The sequence below is a fragment of the Diabrotica undecimpunctata genome, chromosome 7, assembly GCF_040954645.1.
Source record: "Diabrotica undecimpunctata isolate CICGRU chromosome 7, icDiaUnde3, whole genome shotgun sequence".
NCBI classification, from domain to species: Eukaryota; Metazoa; Arthropoda; class Insecta; order Coleoptera; family Chrysomelidae; genus Diabrotica; species Diabrotica undecimpunctata.
The window spans coordinates 43,291,394-43,318,374 of record NC_092809.1 but is presented as its reverse complement, the minus strand read 5'-3'; the positions used below and the strand labels follow the sequence as shown (position 1 = coordinate 43,318,374).

The 26,981-nt window shown below is 33.1% G+C and overlaps 1 protein-coding gene across 1 annotated transcript in view; it reads right to left on the bottom strand.

Annotated features, from left to right (window-relative positions):
* Positions 1–1,599: 1,599 nt before the first annotated feature.
* LOC140445270 (uncharacterized) overlaps positions 1,600–26,981 on the bottom strand; it is a 125,169-nt gene continuing 99,787 nt past the window's right edge. Inside the window, exon 3 of the mRNA XM_072537195.1 lies at positions 1,600–13,156. Within this exon, the coding sequence (XP_072393296.1) occupies positions 12,421–13,156 (736 nt within the window). The 3' untranslated portion in view covers positions 1,600–12,420. The remainder of the gene's footprint in view (positions 13,157–26,981) is intronic.

Here is a 26,981-nt window from a genome sequence, read left to right as displayed (position 1 = left end):
AAAGAGTTAACATCAAAAAAGTACTTGGGAATGACCAGGAAAAACCTACGTTTGGCAGTTGGTTTTTTAACTGGTCATTGTTAACTAAGCAAACACCTCCACACACTGGGGCTAACAGGCACACCTCTATGTAGGAAGTGTGAACGAGAAGACGAAACTGTAGAGCATGTCCTATGTGAATGCCCAGAGTTATCGTTAATACGAGAGTACGCGTTCGGCGAGTCCTGGCCCACGCCTGCCCATATAAGAGAGATGTCTCCTGGTGACTTGTCCACCTTCCTAGAAATAAAAGGATGGACAATGAGCTAAGGGTGACAGCTCCCTGGGAGGATGCACAATGGGTCAATTGTGGCCTAAGTGCTGTGAAACCTAACTCGCCCTCCCTACTCTTCAGATACAGATACAGATGATAACCTCTGAAGCTACCATATGTTAGCATGAAACTGTAGTCAAGAGGGGCAGTCCTGAAATATCTTCTTGCATTTTAAGGTATATTTTTGAGAATTTTAAGAAACTAGAGGTTGAAGCACAACGAAAACTTATACTATGGTCTGATCGATGTGTCGGAGATGATATCATTGTGTCACTGTCTAATGTCAGCAAAGTTCTTTACTGAAGTAAATCAAAAATTTTTAGTATCCGGAAATCCAGAGCTTTTTACCTTGTGATAGAGATTTTGCGCTCATCGAAAAGAGCAGTCAGCTATAAGACAACCTATTCAAGTAGTTGAAATGAAACAGGAAAATTTTGTTGACTTGACCTTAGTTGACAGTCAAATAAAGAACGAGAATATTAAAATAACAGAAGCACGTTGGGTACAGGTCACAGCCAACGAACCGACTGTTCTGCTGATAAGACAAACGCATAATATCCTGCAACCATGGCAAACATTACCTTTACTAAAGAGACCAAGAGGACGAGCTGCAGTATGAAATATAGTTTACAATCTTACTGAACCAGAAGCCTTGCCTCCAATGTACAGGGAACCTTTAACTATTTCTGTTTTATTTTATTTTATTGTGAATTACTTGAACATCCAACTTAATCTGATTTTGTTTATCTACTATGTAAGTTTTAATGACAATAATCTATTTTACTTTTCAGTTTTTCGTATTTTCAATTAACTGTAATTTTGGGACATTTTAATAATGCTCATATTTTTCTAGGTTAAAAACGTTGGAAGGAATATCGTTTATAAGTACAACCTGTTAGCGAAAAACGTTGTATGTGCGTTAACACTAGGTACACATGCAACTTTTTTCTTCTGCTAAAAATTACTTTTTGGTTTTCGGCGCCCATTAGTCTTTTGTTCTATGTTATTTATATTCAATGTTATTACTTTATTAGTAATACACATAAGCAACACTTAAATTCATAAAATTTGGTAAATAATATTATAAAAATATGTTATTATCTGACAAATTTCATTTTGTCGTTTGCAACGTTTTTCCGGGCCGGTCTTCAATTATAGCATGTATAAAGACAGTTGTAATATTCCGCAATCAAAATTGTGCTCTCATACATTTCCAAATCGAGTCAATTAATCAATTTAGTAAGATCGACTTTTGTTGAAAAAAAAAACAAAAAAGTTAGCTTAAATAGTATTTATTTAGTTCATTTTATAAAAATACTTTCTAAAAATATAACGTTTATTGAATATAAAGCAGATTAGGCGTTTTAATGTCGAAAAAAATACATTTTAAACAATGCCTAACAGACTGCTTAAATCTAATCTTAAACACTAATTAATAACAGTTTTTCGAACGAAAAAATATTTTTAAATACATACAAAATCTTTTTAATAATCACCTCTGTATTATATCAGAGTGGATCAAATAGAAAGAGGCCTTTTAACTTGAATATCATCAACATCGCGAATCAAACGCTTTGGATAGTAGAATAACAGTAAAAAGCAATAAAATTGTCGGTATAGCTCCAGTTAGGAAGAAGCTTTGCAGATTTTTATTTTCGTACTCCTCCAACCTGATGGTCCTAACACAGTGCTTTGTTAGGAATATTACCGTAAACAGTTTTATAGTACCATTCGGAAATGCAAAATGTACGTGTTCATGGATGTTTCTTCCTATTTTTACGATTACTAAGCTTGTGACTTTAAGCCATATATCAACAAAGACCGCTGAATGAAATGATCTCTGAATATGCCTGTAAAAATCAGGATGAATATTTTAGATATCTTTAGAAATTATTCTCTCCGTTGAAACCGCTTTAGACATTATTAGAAGTGTTTTGCATGTAAGTCAGTGTAATTCCTTTACTACAGAAGCCTAGACGAAAATCTTATAAAAGCTCCATATTAATCATTTCAGGAAATGTATAATATAGTCAAAATTATCGATGAGGAATCTGAAGAAATTTTGGGTACAAAAGATAAACAAAAAGGTAAAAACAAATGGTAAACAGACAAATAACAACGAATAGTCGAAGAAAAGGAATGTGTACCTAACATGGCTCAGCTCAAAACACAAGAAGAAATATATGGAAAAGAAGAACTGTGCCAAAAGGACAGCTCCAATAAAGAAAACTAACGTCTGAGATGAGAAATGTCGGGAAATCAATTTGTACACTTATTTTTACTATTTGTACAATAATAGCACGAAGAAACACAAAAATTTGGAATTTTATGACAACAACGATAAAATGGAAAGAGAAAATACTGATTCAATTAATAACAGGCAAAGAATGTATGCAGTATTATATAACAATTGACTATCAGAATATCTAAGGAACACATGGACGTTTAAGAAGAAGCAGAATATATGCAGACCCTCGCAAATGCAGCACCAAAAAATAATATCTATTGATCACCAAAATCAAAAGTTATAGCTTACTTAGTGTACACCCACGGAAGAAAAGGAAAACGATGAAAAAGATAAATTCTACGACACCTTAGACAAAGAATATGTTCGGAAATATAGGGGAAAACCAAACCAGTTGGACAAAACGAATGGTTTATTGAGGAGTGCCAAGACGACAAATCAAGCTAAATGCATAAAAAGAGCAAATGAAAAATACTGGACCCTAAGAAGGGAAGAAAAAAGATTATCTAGTAGAAAAAAGGCAATTTGAAGAAAAAATTTGAGAAGGAAATATCCTAAGAAAATATCCTCAACCTTGAACCGATGCCTTCAAAAGAATGGTGGCCATCCTCTGCTACAAGCACTACATAAACTTTTACTTCTTGTCTGGCAAAATGAGACCATGCCCTGTTAATGGTCTCAAGGCGTGATATGCCCGTTACACAAAAAAGGCGATCAGCTCCAGTGTGACAACTACACAGGTATAACCCTGTTAACAACTGCTTCCAAAATACTAGCAAATATTCTCTACGAAACGCTACAAGTTTACACAGTTACCATAGTTGGGAAATACCAGGCCGGATTTACTCCAGAAAAATCAACAATTGACCAAATTTATTCAGTAAGACAGATCCTCGAGAAAACATTAGAATTTAAGATTGAAACCCATCACCTGTTCGTCGACTTCAAGGCCGCGTACGACAGTGCCAAGATAACAGTACCAGATCAATCAATACGTGAGTTTGGTATACCAGAAAAACTTATCCGATTAACTAGAATAACAATGTCTAACTTAAAAGCCAGCGTTAGTATACAGGGAGAAAATTCTCGATCTTTTGAGATAAAGGATAGACTCAGACAAGGGGCTTGCCTTCTATTTAATATTGCCTTGGAAAAGTCAGTACGAGACACACGAATTAGAGACGGCGGTACTATTTACAATAGATCGATACAATACTTAGCATACGCTTATGACATTGACATAATAGGGCGTAGCAATGGAGATGTTGAGCAATATTTTCTAGAATTGGAAACGGCGGCGAAACAGGTCGGAAGACAAAACCCAGTACATGTTGGTTACTAATGATCCTCTAGTAAATGAGGAACGAGAAACAGCATTTGGAAGTCATATCTTTGAACGTGTTGACTGCTTCACATACCTTGGCTCGCTAGTGACTACTGCCAATAAAACAAGCGAAGAAATTAAAAGACGAATAAACCTTACAAATAGTTCATACTATAGACTCCAAACACAATTCCACTTAAGAAATATCCAAAGAAAAACTAAAATTATTATATACAAAACACTGATGAGGGCGGTCCTCACATACGGGGAGGAAACATGGACAGAGAACAGACGAACACAGAGTTCGTCTGTTCTCCGACATGGACTCTAACGCAGAAGGATGAAAGATACTTCGCAAAATATTTGGACCTATAAACCCTATAAACGATCAAGGGCAGTGGCGCAAAAGATTTAATTTAAAATTATACTAATTCTTTAAATCAAACACGTGTCCTAACGTTCATTAAAAGATAACGACTTAAATGGGCCAGGCACATAATACGAATGGCTGACAACATGATTGCTAAAAAGCTAACGACAGGAACACTTATAGGAAGAAGAAGCAGTGACCTACCGTAAATTAGGTGGTTAGATAGAATTAAGACCGACCGACTTAGAGATACTAGAGATCAGAAGATAGCAACACGTTGCCAAAAATCGAACAGAATGATTGAACAGATTGTCGAACCAAGAATGATGATGAGGATGATCATTAAAATTGGGAATAAGCTATGGATTCTCTTTAAATATTTTAAAACTCTGATCAAAAGCATGCTATTATATGGCTGTAGAACATAGACAAACAGACAGAAACAGAAGAAAAATAAAAGCAATAGAAATAGCTGTAATAACGAGAATACCGAGTAGGGAGAAAATCAGAAATAAAAAACTCAGGGAGAGCATTGAAATAAAGACACAATAATCCACGAATTACTACTAAAGCAGGTTATATGCTAGAGATACGTTCAATGAATGAAAAACCATAGACTTCTAAACAAATACTCGAATGGACACTTACAGTAGGTCTAAGAGAGAAAAAACAAAAGAAGAGGACAATAGAAATAACGGGCAAGAATAAAGGACTTTAAGACCGATTTTTGTCCACTTTTTTAAGCCAGTTTGCAATCAAATAAAATATCAGACCATACTCCAATTTCATTTTAGCAAGATGTACCACAAACTATCATTATTTTTGACAGTATTTTTTTAGATGAATAATGACTTACTCTTCTTGAGTGCTTTCCTTATCTTTCAATATCTGTGCTGTATTACCTCTAAGGGATATATTAACCAATTTTTGACTTAGGACAAATAAATGCATTTATTATTTTTTCTGACATTTTCAAAATAAAACTGGCTTTTAGGCACTTTGATTTAATAAATTAAACAGCCTATAGGCCAGACCACTATACAATTGAGCATTACAAAGCAATCACTGCTTGACAGACATTCACTGCTAAACAGATGTCTTATGGTTTTACGATTAAAAAATGCAGTGTTTTATACAGGTTTTTCTAAAAAACTTCTTTATATTTGATTCACCTTGTTACACCATTAGTACGAAGACTTATCTTAAAGTATTTGGATTTCCCTCGTACACTTTAATGTGGATTTTAAAATATTGTAGGTTGTTAACTAAAAGATGATTTTAAGATTTTAAAACTAATTTTTAGCAAGGCACTTTGCAAATAAAATGAAGCCTTTGAGTAGAAAGATATGATCGTAGATAAATTAAAAATATTATAGTCAATGCTATAGACAAGCCAAATAAAATGTTACAAATAATATGTTACATTGTAAAATGCATCAAAAACGTATCATTTATTTTATTTGATTTAAATTAGTATACAGGAACGAAAACAACAATAAAATAACATGATCTAACTTTAATACACCCACAAGAAGATCATATTAAGCAAAGCAGTCCCGAAAAATATATTATTGGGCAGGTTAACCAAAAGAATTAACTTGTGGTCAAATTACATGTCATAATTAATCATAATTAAGCGACTTAAAAAGGGAAGGTCTAGTTATAACTCAAAAATTTGTACAGCTCTTTGCACCGGTCGAAGTTTTATGTTAAAAATGACAATGCACAATGCCAATATCGTGTAAAAATAAGACTGGAACAAAAAATTTATTGAAAGCCAAAAAATACTAGGGACAAAAACAAAGCCCCATAGGCAATGACAAATCCTATCGAATATAAAATTTGTTTGTTTTTACTGATAAATGTCAAACGTATTCAGTAATTAAGTTCAAGATATACAAATTATGAAAATATGAAATTGTAACTAAAGATCACAATTTTAGCCAGCCGACGATTTCCTGGAAACGAGAAATACAAAGAGGATAACTGTTGAAGTAATTTTACCAAAAAATAGAAGACCTCATATTTTAACACATATCAGGATTAACAACAGACTTACATAAAGGGCTCAAGGCAGAATTCCATTTCTAGTCGAAAACTACTAAGTCGGTATTATTGGAGTGTCTGTTAAGACTATGACTATCCAAAAATATTTTGTTTATAATGTAAAAAAAAGAAGGAAGTGTTCGAAATACAGCTAGACAAAGCTCGAAAGGATTCCCGCATGTTGCTGATCTTTGAGACGAAGCCTCTTTATGCAAATCCATGTCGTTGTATAAATAGTAGAGAAGTATTTTCGCCCCCCATGTTCTGAAATGAACAGATTTTACATATATAAGATTGAAAACTGTCCAAATGAATTAACTTTAGTCCAAAGGAAGATGAAGCAAATCTATAAAAGTATTAAACAATTTGCAGTAGCACACAATAAGACAAAGAAGAGTTCGAGTTTGCTATTGTGATATTCTGGTGTGTGACAAAGCTTTTTGCTCCATTCATGGGATTACAAAAAATAAAATAAATTTTATAAAGGAAAAAGACTCAAACGAAGTGGTGCAGCCCCTAAGGACAGACGTGGAAAGCATAGTGCAACATATAGTAAGCTGGACGACGTAACAAAAGGTTTGGTATGTGATCACATCAAAAGTTTTAAGGGTCGTCAGAGCCACTATAGTCTTAAAGATACAAAAAAGACTTATTTACCCGAAGAGCTTATAATAAAAAAAAATGGTTAACTTCTTTAAGAAAAATGCTAAATGCTAAAGCCTCATATGAAATGCACAGAACAATTTTTAATAAGGAATTTAATATTGCTTTTGGATACCCCATGCGCAACGTGTGATGAATTTCAAATTAGGCTTAAAAGTTTGACTGATACTAATGAACTTAGACAATTAACTGTTATGAACGATTTGCATAAAAGAAAGGCTGAAGCGTTCTATTCAAGGAAAAGGCAAGCAAAAAAATCTGCAAATAGCAACTTTTTCAGATTTTTCAAAAAATCTTTAAATGCCGAAAATTGCCACTAATAATGTGTACTATAAACTCCAATTGTCTATGTATTCCTTTAATGTATATATCTTCTCTTCTGGTCAGTCTATTTTTTATAACTATCATGAAGGAATGGCTAAAAAAAGGATCAAACGAAGTTGCATCTTTTCTTCTCCATTTTATCAATAAATACTTACAATACCATATTGAAGAACTACAAATCTTCTGTGACTCTGCCGGAGGACAAAATAAAAACTTTACTATTTTTCGATTGATTAATTTTGTAATGAACAACAAAATTCATAATCTAAACGAAATAAATATCACATTTCCTGTAAGAGGACATTCATATTTGAAGTGTGATAAAAATGTAGGAATGTGGGATTTAGAGCCCCTTTAAGGTCCCGGAAGAGTTTGAAACCAACCAGTTCCAAACCATCGCCGTTTGTTATAGTAAGTGTGTTACAAAATATGGTACTGGATTGGAAATCATTTTTAGACACAATATATTTGCAAAATGCCCATTTAAAACTCAGGGTGTGAAGGAAATAGCCGCCCTATCTATTACCGTTCAACATACAATGGATCAGTACTATCTGGATTAAATACGAAAACGCTTTGACCAAAACTCAGCTTTAAGATGTGGAGAATTTTTGCTGCCTGTTCCGGTATACGATGGTAAGTTATAAGAGACTATTAAATAAAAATGAGACGTATTCATTTTTTTAAATTTTTGCTACCGGTACTTTACCAATTCCAAAGACTAAGTTTACCGAATCTTATGCGATTTTGCAGTCCAAAAGCAGTGATATTTTTCCAGAACCTGGCTCGTTTCTAACAGTAAGTTTAAATTATTTATATGTTGATAAATAAATAAACATTTCAAACTTTTTTATTTTTTTAGTTCAAAAATAAAAACGGCTGATTTTTGTCTGTAGGTGACATTGCATTGTTCCTGCAAAACCGTGAGTGATGCAAATTTTTTTGCAATAAAGCCGACTTTAGTTTTTGTAAACCAAAAAACTGTAGTTTTTAATACTTTCTAATAATGTTAATTTCTGTTAATGTATTGTATTCTGTAATAATGTAAACTACTGTTTATAATCCCTGTTTGAAATAAAAATAATTGGTTTTAAACAATAAAATTCAATTTACTCAGTTGTGAAAAGAAATGACTGGTTTTTCCCTGTACCCTTCAAATGTGGTACACATCACTTGTCTTCTACATAGCATAAACAGAGGAGCGGAAGTTCCTAGAAGTGAATTTAATTTAGCCAATAAATTAATTTCAAATGTTAAAAAAGTATTAATATTAGGCTTATGACAAAAGTAGACAGAACGAGTCTGTTGCCAGTAGCATGCGCCTACAGGACTGTATCTGCGGCGGCCTTGTGGACTATTACGGGTTGTGTTCCTCTGCATGTGTTAGCAGTAGAAAAGAGACATCTCTATGAGAGAAGGGAGCATTTGACAACAGCTATAAAAAAAGAAGAAAGGGAAAGATCAATGGAAAGATGGCAAGAAGAGTAGAACAACCAGGAAAATGTTGCCCAGTAGACCACGATGCTGATCCCGAGCCTAAGGGACTGGGTAGATTGTCTGTTTTAGGGCTTATCTTCATAGGTTCAGAAAGCCAGATACAGATAAATGCCTATACTGTTGTTAAACAATGCTGGAGTGTAATATATGTACAGTGGAGAGAAACAGAATGTATAAAGAAATATGTATGAATCCTGTGACTGTAAGAGAGATGATCGTGAAGATGACGGGAAGTACGGAGGGATGGAATAGTGTTCACAATTACATCCAAGCAGTCATTAAAAAGAAAGAAGAAGAGAAACACCAACTGGGCCAATGAAAGAGATAAGATCTAATTACTATTTTAATGGGTATAAGCCGCAATTGAAGGTTAAAATAAGTTTAATGACGTTTGAATCTTTGATCTTTGATCTTACACTGATAACTTGTTTATACTCCAACAGTTAATAGAAAAAAGAATAGCGGTTGGTACCGAAGTATATCTAGCCTTCATCGACCTAGAAAAGGCGTATGATATAGTTCCAAGACTTAAATTGTGGCAAGCTTTAATGTCAACAATATGGCAACAGCTCGACATTAGTCCATACCTTTTAGGAATAATCACAGAAGTATACAAGGATAACACTACTTACCTAAAAATCGAAAATAGACTATCAGAGCCACTAAAAGTAACTAAAATACTAAAACAAGGATACAGTATGGCACCCTTAGAGCTCTTGTTAACGACAACGGTCAACGGGTCGGTTTTGACACCGTCCCGTCGGCCGTTGCTCAGTGTCTTTCAGGTTCTTATGAGTGTCTGTTCACGCAACGGCAACCAACCCGTTGGTTAACTTTTCACCGTCTACGTATCCAGTCCCCCTCGGCAAGACGTTCGACGGGACGGTACCGTGAACCCTCAGTCAACCTTTTTAGTTTATGGAAGTGTGTTAACGGCGTTGGGCGAGCATCCGTTGTTTCAATAAATTTCTTTCTTTTTTGCCGCTAAAATATGGATTTTGATATGAAAATTTTAATAAGTGCGGTAGAAAATCGACCTGTGTTGTGGGATAAAACCACGGAAAGCTATAAAAATAAACAGCTCATGTATTAATTTAATTTAATCAGCGTTTTAATTTATCATGTACTATTCCTAACAATTTGCGGAAAGTTTCTTGACCCATTCGGAAGTAATTGAAGAATTTTGTTTCGTCTTTTTTCAATTCTTCGTAAAGTGTATGGAAAGCACCATACTTTTCTCTTTCTAACAAAATAGGATGTATCCATATTTTTCTTTTACGCTTCTCCCGTTTCTTCTGCATTTTTTATACAAATAATACGCTAGTATAACTTTTTGCTTTGACGACAACATGATATAACATATATTGCGTGCACTTGTTACTTTAAAACTGACGATATTTCGGAGATTTCATACTGTCAACGGACGCATATCCCTTGAAATTTATGAACCGTCGACACGGGTACCCGTTTAGCATCGGCCCGTTACCCGTTGAAAAAAACGTTCGTTAACAAGAGCCCACTGTTTAATTTATATATTGAGGCAGTCCTCCTAGCTCAAGATTCTTATGATCTAGAATTTATGATAAAGCGTCTTTACAGAGAATATGTAAAATGTGGGTTACAAGTCAGCATGAAGAAAACAAAAGATTTAGTTATCAATTCAGATGCAAGGTTTGAAGTGTTGATAGACGAGGACGTGGAAATCAAACAAGTGGAAAAATTTAAATATTTATGTGCATTCATTGCTAAGAACGGCTTGGGAGAAACCGAAATGAAACACCGAATTAATCAGGGACGTAAAATTGTAGGATGTCTGAACTCCTTAATGTGGGATGGCAACATTTCCAAAAGGAACAAAAAAGAATAGGGCAAACCACGGTTGAATCAGTTCTTTGTTATGGCTCTGAAGTATGGACAAGTAATGCAGACCTAGAGAGAAGATTGTTGGCAGTTGAAATGGATTATTTGAGAAGAAGTGCTAGAACATCACGGCAGCAAAGGAAGTTCAACGAATCTATAAGAAATAACATGAATGCTACAGAAACAGTCATTGACAGAATAGAAAAAAGAGGTTCAAAATGGTTTGGGCACCTATTGAGAATGCCTGACGAACTCTGGCCCCAAAAGCTTGACAAATGGAAGTTCTCTGGAAGAAGAAAAAGAGGTAGACCTCAACGCTCATGGAATAAAGGAATTAGAAGAGCGATGGAATCGAGAGGTTTGGAGGAGGAGCATGCCTTGGACTGGGAGGACTGGCAGAGGAGAACGGGAATACGGCGATAGCCGTCTCCAAAATGTATTGTATTTACAAGTAAGAGAGGGTGGTTTTAGTTGGTAGGCAGGATAATAAATACCTGAATCTTTGGCACTGCTATCTTTAGTACTTTAAATTAAACTAAAACCCAAATATTAGGGACTCAAAATAGGAGTAGCATAAAAAAAATTCAAAACCACCCTTCAGACAAATTCTGGGTGTGCCACTGAATCTATAAAATAAAATTACCAGGTGTAAGCTTGCCTCTGGAGTCCGTAAGCACAAGACGAGGAACATGGATTAAAGCAGCAATTTTCTACGCAAATCATTTTGATGCTATAAAACATTGTGTTAGTTATTCAAAACTTTTCAAAATTCAAAAGTTAAGTACAAATTGCGAAAGAACTTATCTTCACAACTCAGTTAATTTTAGTTTTTTACCAGATCTAATAAATTCATCACAACAAAGGAATTTACAATTGAGTGATTCGGTTAATATTGTTAACATTTTTCTGCTCATTGTCAAAAAATTCCCGGAAATACAGGAAATAAAATTAGAAAATTTATTAAAAAATAAGTTATACGTATTTTTGAAGGCAACCTTTCTGAAGATCTTACGACTTGGCAAATTAGTTTACTGCCTAAATTAAAATATTGTATAAAACATTTTTTTAGCAATAGAAGGCAAAAGTTTTCAGTTAAAATTTTTGAAAAATGTTAATTATAAATTCATAGTTTATTTTAGATTCTTAATTATAACATCAGTTTTTGTGTCATTTCATTTGTATTGTGTGGAAAATAAATATTTATGTATTAAACATAAATGTTTATGATTTATATTTTCTTTTATTTTTGAGTATTTTTAATATACATTTGTATAATTGGACAAATTTAGAAAAAAAAAGTAGCTGCATATATTTAGTAAAAGTAATTTATGCACATATTTTGGTAATGTTGTGTTGCATAATATTCCGCGCTCTAGTGATGAAAAACTTGAATCGTTTTTTTAAGTATATACTCTCAGAAACTTCACTTCATTTACCAAATTTATCTTGCTATAACTTTCTATTATCCAATAGTAAGAAATTGTAAACTGGAAAATGCTTCAAATAAAATAAAACGATGATCGATAATAATGGCAAATTTATATTCGGAGTTTCATTTCGCAGACAAAGTCCAATTATTGCAGAAACACAATTAAAAATAAATGCATTTTTTAAACAAAAAACATTTTTGTATTTAGCCGAGAATTTTTCATTTGGCCCTTGTATTTTGATCCACACTGTGTATTTACACTCTCGGTGGGAAAATGTTGAAAAAAGAGATTTACAAAAAGAGATTCTGTGTTTATAAATCTAGGTATCACTTTATATACACAAACACGTCACACACTGTAAGGTCCCCAAGCTTCGCTGGGCCCCTCGTTGGAAAAACCTGCAACCGTAGACGAACCGCCAAACATAGGCCTTTGTGGCAAATATTGATAAGAAGGTAAATACTGAGCGTTATTTGTATAGTAACCGGCAGAGGGTGATGGATAAGGATACATGGCGGAGGTACTTGACTCCAAGTATTTTTCTGTTTTCACTACTGTAGTCGGCTGCAATTCATGGTACCTGTTAAAGGCGTCGTTGGGGTTATTTAAGCTCTCTGTGCACAATCTTTTGTTTTTGTAATTATTGTTCGAGTCATCTTTGTGAAACTGCTGGTAAGTCTCGCTGGGGAGATACTGATCAAAGTCGCTACTGTCAAAGCCTTCATCAGGCCCATAACTGTTGTCTATTTCTGGAATTCTTGGGTAGCTATCTAGATCAAAACTGTGCGGCTCACACGACTTAAGTAACTGGGAAGATATCAGCGGACTATTGGGTTGAGACGAACAAGTAGACGGAGAAGTGGAACTGCGGCTTCTTGGACTACAAGGCGAGTCTTCTTGTTTCATCGGACGATGATGGTAGGAAATGCTTTGTTGGTGGGATATATGAATTGATTCCGGAGAAGCTTTGTTCTGTTTTCGTCTGCGTGGTTGGTATTTGTAATCGGGATGTTCGCGTTTGTGTATTACTCGAAGTCGGTCTGCTTCTTCAATGAACGGTTTCTTATCGCTATCACTAAGTAATCTGAAACAAAAAAAAATATATTACATATATGTTAAGACTTTATTTCATGTACATTCACATTAATACAATATAAGAATACAGTGTTACCAATTTAAATGGGATACCATGTATATTTTTGCAGATTTTAAAAGAACGTCACTTACAACTAACTTAAATTGTAATATAATATACAATATACAGTAATACAATAACTTGTAACTAACTTCATATGTTCGAAACGTTTGCCGTCTAAAGTATAATTTCACTATTTGAGAGAGTGAGTCATCGTTTAAAGGCCCAGAAATGCGGAAAGCCGTTTGGAAATCCAGTGACGTACACTTACTTTTATTTTAACGTTAATTATATTTTATTTTTCAAATATTAATGTTCGAAATAGGCCACAATATATTTATTCACAAGTTTTTACTGACGTTTCGATCTCTATATCCAAAGACCGCTTTCAAAGATATAAATGATAGTTATATTTATTTTATTTTTTTATTATTATATATTTTTATAATCTTATATTGTTTATTTTCTTTTTTTTTTCTATCTTTAAAAACAAAATAGAGATCGAAACGTCGAAATAAATATATCTGTCATTTGTATGTTTGAAAACGGTCTCTTTATAGAGATCGAAACGTCCGTAAATTAAACATTTGAATAAACATATTGTGGCTTATTCCCAACATTATTTCTAAAAATACAGAACGACAAGCGAAAAGCCATAGAAAATAAATAGTACTATCATTTGTATAATTGAAAACGGTCTCTGGATATAGAGATCGAAACGTCAATAAATATATATATGAATAAATATTTTGTGGCTCATTCCCTACATTCCCCTAAAAATACAGAATGCCACAAACAAAAAGCTATAAAAAAGAAGTAATTTTGCAGAAAGTTTACTGATACCAACCGGCTGTCGCGGAAGTTACGCTAAAACGTCTTTTGACGTGACCCGTCCTTAAAGAGTTACACAATGAAATTTTTTTAAAACAAATTTTAAGACAGTTTCCACACCACTCCAGAGGTATGTCTTGGGGCGCGATACTTTTTTTAAATGGGTGTTCGCCAAGAGCCATATTGTCTTATTAAATAAAATGAACAAAACACTTAAACAGTATAAAACAAAACAAAATAAAATCCTATAAAACAAAATAAAATTCTATAAAAACAAAATAAAAGTAATGTTTGATGTGTTTAAACACAAACACTATACACACTTACTATGTTCTTCTCGTTTTTTTTTTGTTTTTGGTTTTTTTTAGGCTGATGTTCTTATTAAACTATTAGAAAATATTATTCGCTGTCTAAACCTGAAGATGCAGTGCTGCTATCGCTGTCATTATCTTCACCACCTGGTGTAATTATAATTGGCTCTAGTAAAACTTTGATATGAGTGTCAAGTTCCCACATACGATGTTCTTCTTTAATTATGTGGCATATACATTTAGCCCATTTCTCTGGAGTTACATGGAAGATTGCTTGAATCAAAAGTTTCTTAATTTCGTTTAATTTGAACGTTTTGTTATTGCGTGCTACTTCTCCTTTCACTTGCTCCCAGATAAGTTCAATGGGATTAAGTTCGCAATGATAAGGTGGTAGATGCAGAACTTTGACACCATAATCTTTTGCAGTTTCATCTACAGCATATTTAAGATATTCAATTTTCCTTAACCGTGCAATGTCAAGTAGCTAAATTTTGAGCATTGATTCTTCGTATGCAATCCCCTTTTCTGTAAGCCATTGTTGAATCCTCCCTTTCAATTTCTTTAATAATCACCTGTTTTTTTCGACTCAAATTGAAGAAAACCATCATCAAGAAACCCTGTATCACTTCCTATATGGGTGACGATTAAACGCCGTCCCTTTCCTGATGGAGCTTTTAATCCTGTATATCAGCCTTCTATAAATGCTTCGCGTTTACTTTTGACATTTAAATCTTGCCAAACTTTTCCAACTGTATGACCTTTTCCAACCTTGGCTAATCCAGGTTTCATCCAAATAACATATTTTGCGTCCAGTGCTGCGAATTTTGCGTATTTCTTCTAAATATTTTCTTCTCTGCACAATAATTTTATTTTTTTTTCTAATAGCATACTTTTTCTGTTGAGTTTTACTTATCGAAAGTTCATTTCACGCATGGTCCTGGTTAAGACTCTACGAGATATCTTGGGTAAGGAGTCATCGTTTTCGAGCTCTTGAGAAATATTTTTCAGTGTTGGAATTTCACTCCGAAAATAAAGTGAATGAATTTTTCGACGTATAATATTCCTTGTCTCGTCATCCAAAACAATGCTTTTCCTACCTCTAGTTTTACCTTTTTCTTGCTTTTTATTTTCCGATGTATTTTTAAGTACACGATAAATATAGTTAACGGATACTTTTGTTAAACTGCTACAAATGTAGACCGCTTGGCTAACATTTAATTCCATTTTTCTGCCGACAATTCCTTCATAAACGTTTCGTATTATTACCTTCTCTTCGGACGTTAACATTTTCCGTCTCTTTTGCGGCATTTCATTTTTGGACTCAACATCAGAATTTTGCAGTCTTCTCTTGGAACAACTCGGTTTTTCGTCCAACTCCAATAAAACTCAAACCAAATAATCACAGAATATAACTAAAAATTTACTATAAAACGACAAACTATAACACTCGTATTATCAATAACACGTTTTAGCAATAACACAAACTTATTGCCTAAAATACCCTACCCTCAGAAACGCCAATGTAATGAACTATTGTTGATGGGCACTCGCTCGACAAAAACTAGTTTTACGGGTTTCTGTGGATCTGAATTGAAACGGGGTTCCGTCGCTAATTCCAAAGTTGCCAAACGATTGAAAAATATTGTTTTAAAATATCGATTTTTATTTTATAAATTTAAATATGTAACAAAACGGAACATATAAATAAAATTTATTTCATTACAATTTTGTGCTTAATTTTTACTATTGAAAAAATCAGGTTTTTTTGTATTTTTATGACAGTAATAATCGCTGCGTGGAAGAATACAGGTTTTGTATGACCATAATTACTACTTGTGAACAAGAATTGGCTACACTGTTCGACAACTTCTGGTCAAGTCTACTTGAGAAGCACAAATAAATATACTACTTTATATATTCTGTAATTTCTTATGAGGAAACGCAAATTGCAATCGAGAAAACAGGCAGTTTTCGAGGGCCGCTGTGTACATTTAAATTTGAGGATATTCGGCGTTGACTATGATATCACTCTTCTAAATTGAGGGTTTCTACTATACCTTCTGACAATGTGCAAACCTAATATTAAATTTATGAGTCCACTCTTTCCAAGACTTTTTTTTAATTGATTGCAAGATATTTTTAGTTACAAAATTTGATTAAGTAATCTATATTAATACAGAATGGTTTTTTTTCCATTGATTCAAAATACATAATAAGTAGTTATCAAAAAGTAACTGTTTTAGTTCAAATTTAAATCTTCCTATGTAGTTGACTTTCCGTCATAAAACTGGACAGATTATTATACAAGATTAGGCCATTTGAGTATACGTTGCATTCGTCCTGTACGAAAAGTACCGCATTGCCTAGTATGATAGTCGTGTACGGCTGGTTCCTAAAAAAACTGATATGACTCTTAGTGAGATTTGATCATTTTGAGCACTATATTTGATTGGTCTGACATTATATTATATTTATTATGTCAAAGTATAAAATAAACAAAAAACAAAAAACAATTGATTACATATGTTAATTCATAAATTGTAATAATTCTCTCTCTCCAATGGCGCTACAGCCCAAATCGAGCCTTGGCCTCCTCCAAACTATGCCTCCAACCTTGTCGGTCCCGCGCCGATCTTCTCCAGCTTCTCAAGTCTAGCAAATTTTGCGCGTCCGCTGCCACTTCATCCTTACATCTTTTCCGTGGTCTTTCTTTTGGTCTTGCGCCCTGCATTTTACTATCTAGTGCTCTTTTTGGCAATCTTTCTGTCTCCATTCTTACTACATGACCAGCCCAGTGAAGTCTCTGAAGTTTAACGAATTCTGAGATCGGTGTCTCTTTGAACAGTTGGTAGAGTTCATGGTTATACCTGGATCTCCATATTCCGTTTTCGTTAATAGGTCAAAATATCTTTCTTAGGACTTTTCTTTTGAAGACTTCCAGTTTTCTTTTTGTCTCTTCTGTCATCATTCATGTCTCGCATGAATAACATACTATTGGTCTGATAATAGTTTTGTAGACCCTGATTTTCGATGTCCAGTGTGTGTTTTGGGAGCGAAACACATGATCGAGTGAAAAATAAGCTTTGTTTCCCTTTACTATTCTTCTTTGGATTTCTGGTTCTTCTGTTCCATCCGTGTTTAATGTAACTCCTAAATATGTGAAACTTTCTACCGTTTCAATATCGTCCTCTAATTCAACTGTGCGTCTGTTTCCCCTAGCTCTTGCCTGTGTTAACTTTTTTGTCTTTTGAATATTTATTTCTAGTCCGGTCTCTTTTGCCTTTGATTTTAATTGTGAATATATTTCTGCTGCCTCTTCTGTTCTGCGAGACATGATGCTAATATCATCGGAATAGGCGGCAATCTGTATTGAATTATTTGTTAGGAGATTACCTCTTCCTATATTCAGCTGTCTTATCATATATTCCAAGGCCAGGTTGAATAGTGTCGGTGCCAGCCCGTCTCCCTGCTTTAATCCTTGAGCTATCGTAAAGTTTTCAGTGAGCTCATTTTGGACTCTGACAGTTGCTATTGACGAATCCATTGCTGTTTTTACCAGTCGGATGTATTTTTGGGGGATATTAAAGCTCTGCAATATTTGACACTTGTTCCTATTAATTGAGTCGTAGGCTTGTTTGAAATCTATGAATATGTTGTGGACGTCAATGTCGTATTCCCACGATTTGTTTAAGATTTGTTTCACTGTGAATAGTTGGTCAGTTGTAGATCTTCCTTGTCGGAAACCGATTTGATATTCCCCGACAATATTTTCAGTTAGTTGTTGGAGTCGTTTGTTTAGTATGTAAGTAAAAATTTTGTACGCCGTGCACAAGAGGGTTATGCCGCGATAATTTTCGCATTTCAGTTTATCCCTTTTTTTATAGATTGGGCATATAATCCCGGTTTTCCAATCATTAGGGATCTTTTCATCATTCCAAAACTTGTTCATGAGCACATGCATTTGTCCTACTAGGTGATCGCCACCTAATTTATATAGCTCAGGGGGGACGTTGTCAATACCTGGAGCCTTATTGTTCTTTTGTGCTCGTATTGCCTGTTTTACCTCTTCAATCGTTGGGGGTTCTATATTTTCTGTGTCTCCCTCATTGTGATGCATGTCCATATGCTCTTCATTTTCTTGTGTCCCTAGAAGAGTTTGGAAATAGGTTTTCCAGACTGATTTTATTTCTTTTGGATCACTGGTTATTTGCCCTTCTTGATTTCTGCATAGATTTGTTCGGGGTTTGTATCCTTCTCTTAAATTGCGTAGATATCTGTACGCCTGTCTTATATTGTTGCTTTGAAGATTTTATTTCATTTTCTGTATATTGCCGTTTTCGTATTTTCTTTTCTCTCTTCGGCATATTTTATCTGCCCTCCGTCTTGCATCTTGGTAACTTGCCCTTCTTTCTCTGGTTCTTCTTTCCATATACTTCTTGTGTTCTTCATTTCTTTTCTGTATGGCTTTATTACACTCGTCATTGAACCATTCCCTTTTTGTATTTTTCTTTTTCTTGCCTATGATTTTTCTTGCTGCGTCAATAACTTTTGTTTTGATTTCTTCCCAATGTTCTTCGGTGCCTAGACTGCCTGTGTCTGTCAGTGTTTGTGTTATTTCTCTTTCATAGTTCTGTTTGACATCTTGTTGTTTCAATTTTTGTATATCTAGCTGTTCTGCTCTTTGTTCCTGTCTTTCCCTCCTGTTTCTCTGAATTCTGCATCTGTATTTTATCTAAATTGTAATAATTATTTATACAATATTAATGTAAGGTCGAAATTTTAATATTATTTTGAATTCCTGCATTTTATAAAGAGTATATAAATGATAGTTTTTACATAAAATAGGAAAAGATAACTGGGCACTGTGGACACTATCAGAGGCAGCAAAACATTTTAACATAAGCAGAACCACAATTTTTTTATTAATAAAAAATGGTGGAAACAAATGGTGGTGGTATAAAATTAACTAGCGTCTAGAGTCTGATCCACTACTCGGTGCAAACTTGCGCAGTTCATTGCTTTACATTTCTGAATGTGTCAATGGGGTTTATGTGTATTGTTGGTTGCGAACATTTTTTTTTATAAACTAATAATAATATATTTAGTTCAATCTATCTATTTAACCCGTTTGATAAATTTAATATTGTTTAAATTAAAAGAATAACTCTAAAATTAATAGTAAATAATAGCAGATCAAAATTAAAGGTCGTCATTATCATGCACTGAACTAAATACTTTTTGCGCATTTTTCCAATAAAAATTTGTTATTTTATGTACAGGATGTTGACTGATGTTATATTAGTAACTATGATACCAACTTTCTTATTTTAAATGAAACATTGGTTATATTATAAAATTTTTGGATTCTGCACATAATTCCCAGAACTTTTATATATTGCATGTTATAGTTTTAATTAACTTATTTTAGGATACAGGGTGGTTAATAAATAGATCACTCTCCTGTGTGTCTCCTTATGACTTTAAAAGGTTCTAAAAATAAATTCAATAATGAAGAGTGAGTTCAATTTCGTATCTTAACTTGTTTTTAATAATGTATATATGTACTCTAAGATATGTACCTATATTCTTTTAAAATACATATGTCAAATAAATGAAACCTGCAAATATTTTCATCAGGTGTCATATGGAATGTACATATGTAAGTATCTTAAAGGTTAAATAGTTAAAAGTTAATATATATATATATATATATATATATATATATATATATATATATATATATATATATATATATATATATAGGAGGGATTGTGCTTTTAATACATTGTACGAGTATATTAATTTATCAATAATTAAATAATATACCTGGTGTTCCATCTAAAATAATAAAGTTTGCATAAGTATTTACATGACATCACACTCTGTATAATACATTTTTATTGGAAACATATGCGCAATAAAAAATATTAATTGACGAGCAAGAGCTTTTTGAGGAACGATCCATCATTTAATAAATAAACTTTATATACAAATGTATTTCGAAACAGGCAAATTATTAATTTATAGATATTACAAAGAAAAGGTCTCTAAAATGTTTTTGAGCAAGCCAAAAAAATTCACTTTATAAGGCATGAATAAATCAAATAAATAAATGTTAAAAAAGAAAACACAGAACTGAAAAGACTAATTTGTCACGTCACTAAGGACTGTAAGTAATTTCCCCGATTCAAATTCATAATAGGCAACTTACATTACGCGGCTCAGAGTAGGGGGTCAGGCTCTAGACATTAGTATAAAATTACGCCGATACAACCGTTTTATAATCACCCCCCACAGATTCTCGATTGGGTTTAAATCTGGACTGTAACTGGGCCATGGTATGGTTTTGATGTTGCTATTCTGGAGCCACTGGTTTATTATATTTGTAGTGTGAACAGGATAATTATCGTGTTGAAGGATAAAATTATTTTCTGGATACAACTTTTCTATACTGGGAAATATCAGTGTCAGACTCTAGAATGAAATCCATCCCCATATATTAGCGCTAAAATGACCAGCTGCTCGATATCTATCAACATATAGAGGATCAAATCTATTATTATCTGGTCTATGCACCACAATTTTGCCCTTTTTAGAAGATTGAAAAATTTTCTCATCTGTAAATATTACCCTGTCATTTGTGAGTGACCCAAAAGTGGGTTCATCTCACTTTTGGGTCACTCACAAATGACACGGTCCAAACCCGGAAGACGAATAAACTATAATTCTGACTCTGGCCGTGGAAGCCTACGATTTTAAATATTACCCTGTCCCAAAAATCTTGATTTTGTAACTGATGGTTTAAAGCAAATATAAGTCTTGATTGCTTCTGTTGTGATGTAAGAGCTTATTTTTTTGATGCAGTTCGGTACCTAAAATGCGATGCTTTAATTCTGCGCCAAGTTGTTGTCTTTCTTGTTGTTCTGCTTACGTTAGAATGGTTCGCTACGTCAGATAGTGACCAACCATCTTCTAATTTCGTTACAATTCTTGCTTTTAGTTATTTTCTAGTATGAGTAGCCATTTTTTGAGGTTGAACAGAATAAGTTATCTGACAAATTTTAAGATTTGGCAGTGACAGTGAGAGTATGTAAATAATAAGTATTTATCCTTCAAAGTACACTGCTCAATTTTCTACAAAATAAGCTTTAATATTCGTATCAGTTTTTTAGGAACGAGCTGTACATCTTCGTTCAGTGTTAGAGCAATATTTGTAAGTAATCGAGAAAGCGTACATTTATGAATTAATATACAAACTTGCATAGTCTACATTGATTCAATATTGAGTATTCTTCTTAAACAGTACAGATCTTCTGTTGGATGAAGACGTGGCAGTTGAAAAATATATGTACTAGCCCTGTTATGTAATACCGTAAGAGAATGAAGCTGTTTGTGATTGGTATCCTCGTATGATGGTCAGATAAGAGAGATATGAGTTTAGTAGAGAATAGTACACCATTTTATGATGAAGGAGAATTATAAACTTAGCAATTCTTCCTGGCATGCCCACTGATGGGGCTATTTTATGACGTAACTAATATAAGTTGTTCCCAAGGAAGTCGTTTATCTATATATAATCAAAGATACTTGATCATCTACTTTTTGTTAAATTTGAATTTTCCAAAATTCAACTGCATCATATGAAGTAAGAGTTTGTGATACTTAAGGCACTCATATATTTCTATTAAGTCCTTTTCTACATCAGTTTTTAATTTCCTGGGATCTTTTTTGGCATAAATAAGACCAGTGTTATTAGCATATAGATATAAAACGCAGTCGTAAATTGGATAATGAATTTATATAAATTAGAAAAGTGTTGGTACCAATATAGGTCCTTTAGGAACTCTATGTGGAATATCTTCTGAAGCTATTAGATCCGTCAAAATAATTAGGCTGCTATGACTAGGCTACATAAAGAGAATGAACGAGTTAAAGTCTCTAAAATGCATTTACCATAGACTTTTTGGAGGACGAAAGACCTTAAATCTTTAAGAGTATTGAGAGTACGGAACTGGAAAACCAAGATGAAGAATAGACAGAAATGGAGACTGATCCTGGAACAGGCCAATGCCAGCAATAGATTGTAGAGTCGAGGGTTATTGATTGATTAAATAAGAAAAACACCGTACCTTATTGGAAAATAGATATAGCACAGTTCGAAAATACTTGATTCCCATGAAGATTGAACATCTTACACTAACCACAGATAAAAAATTTCACGCACTAGTTTATATTGATTGTCTCGATTGAGAGGTTTAACAATTTCTCGGTAACCTGCACACATTTGTTATTATCAATGTCATAACAAGCAGTTACTGTACATCATCTAAAGATAAGTACATCGACAGATTAATAAATAAATGGGATGAAAAAACTCATTAATACTTCATGATTCTTGACCCGAAACCATTTTTGATGCTTAATAGAAACACTAATTTGCAATCGATAATATATACGATTCTATATCTAATTGACAATTAAAAGTGTATTTCTTTAATACAAAATTCAATAAAACACAAAATATATTACTACTTGGAATTTCCAAGTTCTTAAAGTGACCTGACTTAAATTTTTACTATACGGCGTGTGTCACGATGCGCTTACACTATGTATATATCGGAAACTACTTAAACGATATTTATGAAAATTAGTTTCAAGAGATTTTAAGTTATGACCAACTTAAAGAAAATATTTTGACAGACATGCCACTTCCGTTTATACCGAAAGTAAATAGCAAGTTTGTTATTTTAAATGGAATACCCTGTATATTATTGCATTTTTAGATTTTGCATAAAATTCTAGATAAAAAGGCATTATGTTTGTAAATGCATGAGCTATTAACTTTGGAAAGTTTGTTTCTATCTGTCAAATTAAAAAAAAAAGATAAATAACTCGAGAAACATGAAATTTTGACCTATGGTACCTTAAACAAATTTTATCAAGAATATTATGCAAAATCTAAAAATGCAATAATATACAGTGTGTTCTATTTCAAATAACAAAGTTGCTGTTCACTTCCGGTATAACCAGAAGTGGCATGTCTGTCAAAATACTTTCTTTCGTCATAACTTGTAATCTTCATAAACCAGTTTATTTTCGGGGAACATAGCACAGCCCGTTCCATTTGGTCTAAAGATGCAAATGGAACGGGCTGTGCTATGTTCCACGAAAATAAAAATTACCATCACCAGTATAGCTTACCCAGTGAACGCTCAATATACACAGCAGAAATGATGGCAATATTGTTTGCTCTTCAGTATGTAGTACTGAATCCGACTAGCAACTATGTTATATTTACTGACAGTAAAAGCGTGGTCGACAGATTTAACAACATTCAAAAAGTCAAACACATAAACCACATTGAACTGAAAATTCTTCAAATTATTTATGAAACTATACAATTAGGATTAAATATAATAATTACATGGATCAAGGGCCATTCGGGAATAAAAGGCAATAAGGTCGTTGACAATTTGGCTAAATCAGCATATATGCTTGGAGAAAAAGTAAACAGAAATTTAATTCCAGCGACAGATATTGACACCGTTAGTAGACAAAAACTTAAAAATAATTGGCATTTACATTACAGAGAATGTAAGACTGGCTTAAACTTTTATCATTGTAACACTAGGATACCCTCAATAAGATGGTTCTACACAGAATCTAATCGACATTTTATAAAGACCATTAATCGGCTGAGAGCAAATCATGCTCTTACGCCATCCTATATGCATGGAATCGGCTTATCAAATACTCCCAATTGTACCTGTGGCAAAATAGGCGATCTAACACATATTATATTAGAATGTGATTTACAAATTATTAATATAAACGAATTTTATAAGGAATTAATAAATTCTAAGTGTTGTTTTCCAACAAACCTTAATCTTTTAATATTTTCAAATAATATGGAAATTCTTCATTGCATTTACAAACATGTTAAAATAATGTAAATATAAGTTGTAAATAGTATATAGGCATAATCTGTTAATATGATTTGAAAAAAAACAAAAAAAGTATACCACAAATTAAAAAAAAAACAAAAGAGTTAAGAAAATAGAAATAGAACAAAAAACAAAAAAATAAATCCAAAAAAGAACAAAAAAAAAGCAAAAAACAAAAAAAAAACAAAAAAGCACCAAAACAAAAAAAAAAAAACAAAAAAAAAGAAAACAAAAAAAAAACAAGAAAATAATAAAAGAATAAAAAAACAAAATAAAAATATATCCATAAAAATATTAGGTATATAACTAGTAGTACTAACATTGATAACTGATAACAAGAAAATTTTGACTATGAATCTGCAATCAATAATAATTAAAATTCAGTCGATTTTAACAATAAACACAAACAAGTCTGGCTAATTGGCTCTGCCAAAAAAACCAATTTTCATAAATATCGTGTAAGTAGTTTCCGATAGCTCTATTTGATGATAGCAGCAGCCCTGGGTCTTCAAGAAACCAAATAGATTATATACTTGTAAGTGAGCGCTTCTGAAATGCCGTCAAAAATGTCACTATATTTCCAGAAGCAGATATGGGATCGGATCACCAACCCTTTGTGGCAGATATTAAACTAAGGTTAAAACGAATCCAACGACAAAAATTAAAAACCAATATCATTAATTTTGAACTAGAGAAACTATGGAATGAATTTAAAAACCAAGTTAACAAAATCTCCGCAAACAATGATTATAGAAGTAACTTGGCCAAGAAAAATCAATGGATGACAGAAGACATTTTGAAATTGATCGAACAACGTCGACTTATAACGTCGAATGAAACAGAATATAGACATCTACAGATGAAAGAAAGGTGCGAGGAAATTGAGGATGTGATATCTAGACACGGCTTTTTTAATGTGCACAAAAAAGTAAAAGAAATAAGCAATTTATTTAAAAAACGAGTTCCCTCTGTTGACAATAACAACAAAATGATTGTAAATAGGAACGAAATAAGAAGAGAATGGCAACTGTATATATTAGAGTTGTTTGAAGATGACGATACAGTAATTCTGTCAAAAAATATTGAAAGTCTGCAAATTCTGCTTGATCGTATGAAGTAGGAGGGGAAATGATCATTCAAATAAACTCAAATAAAACCAAAATTTTAGTCTTTAGTCATATCCAGATACAGAGCTTAATTAAATGGAGTCCAAGTTAAAAAAGTTCACAAAATTGCATATTTGAGAACTGCCATAACGGACCAACTAGATCCAGACATAGAAATAAAACTAATAATAGCAATTACTAAAACTACGTTTATGAAAATAAAGACATTTCTTTGCAATAATCATCTCAGTTTAGAACTAAGACAAAGAATGGTTAAGTGCTATATTTGGTCTGTAATTTTGTATGGAGCAGAAATGTGGACACTAAAAGATTGGAAGCATTGGAAATGTAGATTCATAGACGAATGCTGAAGATACCTTGGAAAGCGAGAAAAACTAATGAGGAAGTGGACAGCGAGAAAAACTAATGAGGAAGTACTAGCGAGGGTCAACAAAGATAGAGAATTGCTAAAGACTGTTTTGCGAAATACCGAAAAAGTCTTATCTGGGACATACAGTGAGGGAAAATATATAGAATATTACAACTGATCACTAAAAGTAATGTTACGTAAAAATATGAGTCATATTAAAAACCTGAAAACATCTTGTTTATTCACTTATATGTTTTAGATTTTACGAGACCCTTCGATTAGCTGGCAGAAATTTACCTGAACGGAAGCTTCCAGAAACCGGTCGAAACGATGACCCGGATTTACCTTCTAGTATAATCAGAGGAATTCTCGACCGGCTGTATTTTTATATAATAACGGAGCTTTCATTGAAGGGAACAGTTAATTTTGAAGATCGCGCGCCGCGTTTTAATTGTTACGCTCGTCAAATAAATTGTACAGTAGTTTAATAAACTGATATAAATTACCGTGTGTTTTAATAAATTAAAATAAGAACAATATAATAAATTGGTAAAGAATTAATAAATAAAATGGAACAAATTATAAGTTAATTAATAAATTCATAACAGTAAAATAGAACGCTGTAGAGGTGTAGAAAGAAAACAAGTTTCTTGGTGAAAAAACCATTGTTGAATGGACTCAGATATCAAATGCAGGACAATTACTACACGTGGCAGAAGATCAAGAAGCCTTCGCAATGGTGATCGCCAACGACGGATAACTCAGATATGGTACGTGAAGAAGAAGATTGGAGAAGCTTCCGATATATAGATAGAGTAAGCTCGTCGTGAAACATCCTGTATACATTTTTTCAAATCATGGAATCTATATTACTTTATCGTCATCTTTTCATCCACAATGACCTAAACGATGTTTTATCTTAATATATTTAAGGCATCTTAATATTAATCTTGCAACTAGAATGAGAATACTTATGAATTGAATGCTTTTGAATACTAAGTTAGATGTTTATATTTATATATTATAAAAATGCATTCAGAAGGAAACATGAACGTATTACTTATTATTCTTTCGTTGCTAAAGGTGAATAGAAAAATGAAAAAACCACAGCAGAAAAAGTGATACACCAAAAACTACTTGTATCAGAAAACTGAAGAATAAAAAATCACCTGGAGACTACGGGTAAATATAGCAACAAGGCTTTAGACCTGG